Source organism: Nematolebias whitei, unplaced genomic scaffold (assembly GCF_014905685.2).
Source record: "Nematolebias whitei isolate Nwh7 unplaced genomic scaffold, NemWhi1 Nwh_scaf_111, whole genome shotgun sequence".
Classification (NCBI taxonomy): Eukaryota; Metazoa; Chordata; class Actinopteri; order Cyprinodontiformes; family Rivulidae; genus Nematolebias; species Nematolebias whitei.
The window spans coordinates 1-7,369 of NW_023618656.1; the positions used below are offsets into that span (position 1 = coordinate 1).

The 7,369-nt window shown below is 40.7% G+C and overlaps 1 protein-coding gene across 1 annotated transcript; it reads right to left on the reverse strand.

Moving 5' to 3' along the window:
* Positions 1 to 306: 306 nt before the first annotated feature.
* LOC119429214 (phenylalanine--tRNA ligase beta subunit-like) lies at positions 307 to 5,212 on the reverse strand (the record flags this gene model as incomplete). Its single annotated transcript, XM_037696888.1, has 5 exons — positions 5,121 to 5,212; positions 4,684 to 4,739; positions 748 to 902; positions 507 to 579; positions 307 to 422 (listed from the first exon to the last, which is right to left on the reverse strand). Coding segments are annotated over exons 1-5 (458 nt in total), but the record flags the coding sequence as incomplete, so codon positions are not given.
* Positions 5,213 to 7,369: the final 2,157 nt, after the last annotated feature.

Sequence of the window (7,369 nt, forward strand, 5' to 3'; positions counted from 1 at the left end):
TTCTGTGTTGTAACCAGTCAGTCAGTTCTGTGTTGTAACCAGTCAGTGTATGAATTTGAATGTTCAATCCTAACAATAATGTAAAGTGCACGTGGTTCTGAGGCCTGAACTTGACCGTCCTGTCCCTCCTGACTGTGTTTACACCTGGTCTACTGGAGACTGGGTCTCCCAGGAAGCACATGAACACCAGGTGTAAACAGATACAGGAACACGAGGCACAAGTTAACATAGCCTCCCACCCAGCAGCTACAGACTCAGAGCTAAGAGAAGGACCCCTGCATGAGTTCATGCCTGATCTCCACCGACCTGCAGATGTTCTGATGTAGTTTGTCCTGCAGCTCGATGAAACTGTCATAGCGCTCCTGAGTGAAAGTGATGTTCCTCAGCACGGCTGCTACAGCGTGGGCTCGCACTGCTGCCGTCTACACGAGGAAAATAAAGCGTCAGTGGATCCAGCACGTCTCATTTTAAAACAAGTCTTGTAACAGAAATGTGTTTCCACAAACCTCTTTAGTGATGATCAGCCTCTGAGGGTCTCCACTGACTGGGCTCACACGTCTGTAGCGAGGGGCGTCGACTCTGACACACATTTAATTTACGTGAATGAGGAAGACTCATGCTCATGGATTTAAATCCTTCTAGTGTAAAAACATGTAAGCAGTCATCATCTCTGTATTCCTAAAGAGAGGTGTGGGTTTTGCACGTGCTTGGAAAGTTCTCCCTCATGTGGAGCAGGAGGAGACTCACCTATTCTTGAAGACCTGCAGTCCACGGACCAGTCCCTCCAGACACAGCAAGTCGTAGCGGTTAGCGGGTACGTCGATCTTGTAGAGGATGACGTCAGACGCACCTGAAGCTTTGGAGTCGCCCTGCTCCTTGCTGATGATCTCTTTCTCTGAGGTCTGTGGTGGCGACAGAGCAGAGGAGTTCAGAGTTATAGAACATCAGAGATCGTTTTATCTTTTAGACCTGCCTCTGCCTTCATGAAGCTGTACAGTACTGAGTAGGGGTGCACCGATTGCAGTTTTCTGGCCAATCACCAATCTCTAAAAAGTCTGATATGACCATTCTGATTTTGGCCGATACCGATTCTGTTTTATAAGCAACGCTGTCAGGTGTTATAAGGTCCCAGTGCACCTTCAATTTTCAAATCTTATTTTATTGAAAAACATACCCGTGAACAATATCCTAGAAACAATACGAACTTGTTTTAAGTGGCCATGACGCAGTGCTCTGAAAAACAAATGAAGTTCAGACAATTGTTGTTAAAACTACAAAAAATTGGTCAAACTGGTTTCTCATGTAAATATCGGCCGATCTCCCAAAATTAAGAAAACCGGGGCCGATTTATCGGTGCACCCCAGTACTGAGCAGAACTCTAAAGCCACACATCACTTTCTTTTATTATGTGATGGATAATTATTTGTTCACATGCAGCGATGTATACATGCAAAGCTGTTTGAAACTATAGCAGATTATATAAATGCAAAACTTAAAAGTCTGTGTTTCATTTTATTAAAGTATTTTTTCCACCATTGCATTAACTCTTGTAAATTTGTGACCTAGTCAAAGATTTTTAGGGAAGATTTTACAGCATTTTTCCCTTTTGGACCCACAGTGCTTCACTGATATGTTCGGGTTCACGTTATGAAAAGGCCGGTTCATAACAGCTCAGGACTTCATCCTGAGTGTAACCAGCTTTTGGACAAATCTTTCATGTCAACTCGTTTGAAATTCCCTGCACATCACCACCTCTTCCTGCTCCCTTTTCTGTCCATGTCAGCAGCTTTTCCCTCCCTGCTCCACAACTCTGGAACTCTCTTCCTACTTTAAAATCACAACTCAAAACTCATCTGTTCAAGTTAGCTTTCCAACTTTAATGTAGCCTTTTTCACTTGTTTTTAATACTTTTGTACAGTGTCCTTGTGTGTCTTGAAAAGTGCTAACAAACAAAGAACAATATTTTTAAGAACATCCTAACTTAATCATCTTGTTGCTACGATTTTGTTTGCACTCAAATTGCGTTAACATTTTCCTAAGCGTAAAAGAAAAATGTAAAATCCTGTATCCAACAAAGTTGAGTCAGGTCCTCTGGACGGTTTCTTTGTGTTGAAACGTTTCGACTTTCATCCAAAAGACTTCTTCAGTCTGAGGAGCCACAACAAACTCAGTCTTATAAAAAGCACCTTCACATAGTGGGCCAACCAGTTTGATGGTGCTCAGATGGTTTCTGGAGTCTGTCCTGTCCCCTGCTGACTCGTTTGAGTCAGTCATGGCATACACACACACACACACACACACACACACACACACACACACACATACATGTATAATTTCATCTTTCAGATGTCTTTCAAACTGATGATGACTTTTGGATGAAAGAAGAAACGTTTAAAAAAAAAGAAACCGTCCAGAGGACCTGACTGAACTTTGCTGGATAATTGAGCAAGAATCAGGATGTGCATTTTTTCCAACAGACTAGTTGAAAAGTGCTCGGAGATACAGAGTGTAAAGTTGGTTTAAGTTTAAAACCGTAAATCAAGCTACAATTCAAATCAAAACCCGAGCGCTCTGCAATACGCCTCGATCATCTCAAGAGCAACCCATCTTATTTATTTAACTGAAGCTGTCCACCTTAATTTATTTAGGGGATTTGAAACATTTGATAATGTCAACAGAAACATCAAAGCAAATACGTTCTTGTTTTTAGTATTTCACCCTGTTTTACGGCGCCCTGATTTATTGTTTTATAGCTATCTTTATTTTAACTGTATTTTTACTGTAGTTTATCGTTATTGTTGTCTGTACTTATTTGTTCTGTCTGGAACAGGTCTCTCTTGTAAATGAGTCCTTGTGGCTCAATGAGAATAGCCTGTATAAATTAAGGATGAATGAATGAAAATTTCCATCAGCACCTCTAACTTTCAGCTGTGGCTGAGTGGTTAGAGCAGTCGTCCTCCAATGCAGGAGTTGGGGGTTCGAATCCGCCAGCAGTCACATGCCGAAGTGTCCCTGGACAAGACACTGAACCCCTCGTTGCCTCTGATGTGCATCAGTGTATGAATGTGATAAAGCTCTGACTAGTCTCTTTAGAATGATTTGTTCAATTAGCTTTGTAGAGATCTAGTAGAGTGCTGTATGAATGGGTAAATGAGGCACAGATTGTAGTGTAAAGCGCTTTGAGTATCTTGATCAGATAGAAAGGCACTATATAAGTACAGTCCATTTCTGTCAGGTGCTGGTCCAGTCTCAGTCCAGGCTGACAGCAGGATAAGCTGCTATGGAACACCGTCGCCATTGGAGGATTTATCGACACAATTTAATTGTTCAAATTATTAAGGATTTTAGGAACAAAGTAATGCCATCATAATTTAAAACAATGGGATGCAGTTAAAAGTAAAGAGACAGGTTTGTTCTAAAAAAAGATCTCAGGAGTCACAGCCAGTTGATCACATGAATAATGAGGATAGCTAGCAACCCTGCGCTTAGAAATTAATTAAAAAAATTGGAAAAAAACCAAAAAACTTTCAGTTGTTGGAATGATGGTGGCCACGTGAAAACTTTTTGTCTATCGCCACCTGTAACATGCCCAATATGTTTCACAACATATTTTAAAGAAATGTGTCTTGGCATTTGAGTGTGACTGTGTTTCACAACACAGCTGCTTAAACTTAATGGTTTATTTTGACTCTAACCTACTAATACAAAAGGTCAGAGACACATTATTAGACATTCTGTGTAAGTTAAATATTTAGCAGCCAGGCACTTGTTTTATTCTGACATGAAAAAGTGAGTGAACTGAACATTACAGCTGTTATCCTTCCTCAACATGCATGTTGAGAAGAAAAGCTTTGCAGAGACTGGTGAAGGCTGCACATAAATCTGTTGGAGTCAGCCTCCCCACCATCACAGACATCTACACCTCCAGATGCAGGAAGAGGGCCACCTGCATCATGAAGGACCCCACCCACCCAGCACACACACTTTTTGCCCCACTCCCCTCAGGAAGGAGGTTAAGGAGCATTAAGTGTAGAACCACTAGACTGAGGAACAGCTTCTACCCTGAGGCTGTTAGACTCATGAATCTCTAACTAGAATAATCACTGTGAAAAACCATATCATGTTGCTGCTGATCTGTTTCATGTTGCTGCTGATCTGTTTCAATGTTGATGTGTTCATGCGTGCTCATCTGCTCACAGACTCATGTTCATGTTTGTGCTGATGTTCAATGTTTTTATGTTATGAGTGCTTAGTGTATTAGTTGATGTTTTTCTTAGTTCATATCTTAGATGTTATTACTGTTTTTCTTATACATTTTATTGTTGGATGTAACTGGGACCCTGTGTACATAATTTCGCTCCACCACATGTACCACATGAGGTGCGAATGACAATAAAGAAACTCTGACTCTGACTCTGATGTTGTAAACAATTGTTTTTGTCATTAAACACAGATGAAGGACGTGAAAAACGCCCCAAAATCCCCAACAAGAATCGTGCTAAATATTTGTGAAAAAAACTGCAAATATAAATAGGAAAACTTTAAGAGACCTTCAAAAAGCTCGTTTAGTGTTCTCTTCTTTAATTACAAAAAAGTCTGACTTTTATAGTCTGGCACAAAATGATTTATTTTGATCACAAAATCTCAAAAAGGACGTTGGTAGAAATAACCAAAACTACTTACGATTTCGTCTAGCTCCAGCCCAAACTCGAAGCACAACTCGTCAAACTCCTCGTCAGCTGTAAAAGCAGAAGATGGAGACAGACATTTGTAAACTGGTCCGTTTCAGCATCATCCTCTGAACCAGTCCCATCTTCAGCCAGCGGAAATGATGCAACCACACTGACCACTGTCAGAGGACTCATTTTCCTAACCACACGCCTAAAGTTAATCACTTAGGGTAAAATATCCATATAGTGTAAATTGCATTAAAGTAAATTACTTTTCCATTCAAAATAAATTAAATAAACCCCAAAAGCGATTAAACTTGGTTCGTGACTGTGTCTCGCTGTCACGGAGCAAGTTTAGCCACAATTTTTACTTTATTTTAAATCTAAAAATGCGTGAAAAGGGACAAACGGTATATCCGAAACTTGAAAAATGTATTTGACATAATTTACTGTAAGTTCTGCCGAGAGCTCTGAAGAGAAGATCTCTTTTTACTCCGACGGTCGGCATGTTGACTGCTAATAAACCTAGCTTACAGGAAAAGGACCCCACCAGAAGTTTGTAGCTGTCTAGAGAGGTGCCTGATTAAAAATAATCAGTCATAGTGCCTTTTGGCAGGCTGTTGTTATATGATCAAAATAAACTCCTCTTTCTATTTACTTCTTTAGATCATGATAATAGATTTAATCAAAGTCAAATTGATATTCTGACTGGTTAGAATGTTTAAAAAGATGTAAAATAACATTCCTACTATTCAATACAATTCAGTTTATTTCTATATTGCCAAGTCACAACAGAAGTCATCTCAGGACACTGAACAGAAACACTCATTTAACACTATATATCTGAGGAGCGGACTGCTTTGAGTTTAACTCCATCACAGAACTCTCATATTGAGCAAGCATGAAGGCGACAGTGGAAAGGAAAAACTCCCTCATGAGGAAAAACCTTTAGCAGAACCAGGCTCAGGACAAGCGGCCACCTGCTTCGACTGGCTGGGTTTGAGAGGAACAGATACACAATGACAGGTCAAGAACACCATGTTAAGATAGAAATAGTATTAAATGAAAACTTTTCAATTTTAACAAATCATTTAAGGAAATTAGGTCAATTTGTCCTCAAGTAGTCTAAGCATATGGACTTGACAGGGAGCCAATGGAGAGAATGTAAAAAAAAAATTGTAATGAAGAATATACTAATATAAGCTACAGGTAGGCAGCACGGTGGCACAACTGGTAGTGCTGCTGCCTCCCAGTGAGCAGGTCCTTGGTTCAAACTCCGGTCCAGGGGCCTTTCTGGGTGGAGTTTGCATGTTCTCTCCGTGCATGCGTGGGTTTTCTCCGGGTGCTCCGGTTTCCTCCCACAGTCCAAAAACATGCATGTTAGGCTGATTGGTAACTCTAAATTGTCCCTAGGTGTGAGTGAGAGAGTGAATTGTATTGTTTGTCTCTATGTGGCCCTGTGATGGACTCGCGACCCGTCCAGGGTGTACCCCGCCCCTCGCACAGTGATTGCTGGACATGGGCACCAGCGACCCCCGTGACCCAAAATGGAATAAACGGGTAAAGATAATGGATGGATGGATGGATAAACTACAGGTAATTAAAGGTATTCCTAGTTTTTTTTCATTCAACCCTTATTCATACAGGTTAGTCTCAATGAGCTTCGGGGACTCATTTACAAGAGAGTCCTGTTTTTTAACAAAGGGTGATGACAACAGTAGACAACAAAGACAAGAGTAGACAGTCATAAACAAAGCTTGTAAATTGAGAAGAATAATCCATCCATCCATCCATCCATCCATTATCTTTTACCCCAAAATAAAAACTAAACAAAAACAGCTAGATTGTAAAGCGATGTAAAAAACTAAAAACAGGAACATGTGTGCACTGGTTTTTCCCAAGAATTGTATACCTGGATTATTGAGCATGGACTTTGTTGTTTTTCCCAGGAACTTAGCAGATGTTTGGAGCCACTTAGAGAGGTCAAGGCCGAGAGCTTCAGATTGTTTTACAAGATATTCCAGGAAACAGGAGCAGAGAAGGCCCTTTTGTCTAGTTCACTTCTCACAGAGGGAACACTGCAGGTAATAATGTCCTGAGAGCGCACGCTGTAGCTGCACTCACACAGAGACATGTAGGAGGAGATGTATGAAGGCAACAGACCAAGAAGTGATTTAAAGATGAAAATGTACCAATGAGAGAGTCTGTGTGAAGTTAATGATGTCCAGTTAACCAGTGAACAAAGGGTGCAGTGATGGGTACAGTAGTTACAGCCAGTTATGAATCTTAGTGCACCATGATAGACAGCATCCAACATCTGCAGGGTTCTTGTAGGAGCGTTCATGTAAATAATGTCACCGTAATCAATGGAGGGAAGGAAAGTCACAGTTACAAGGCGTTTTCTAGCATTCAGAGTTAGACAGGATCTGTTTCTGAAAAAGAAACCCAGTTTAACTTTCAGTTTCTTTACCAAGTTTTCCACGTGAAGCTTAAAAGAGAGATGCGAGTCGACCAAGATACCCAAATATTTTTCTGAATCGACAAACTCAATAGGGGCTCCAGTCGAGGATAAAATCAGAGGAAGAACCGCTGGGACCGACTTCCTGTTTGAAAAAAGCATCTGGTTTTATTGCTGTTTAAGACAAGTTTGAGACAGAACAAATCAGACTGGATGATGTTAAAAGCAGATTGCAAAAGCA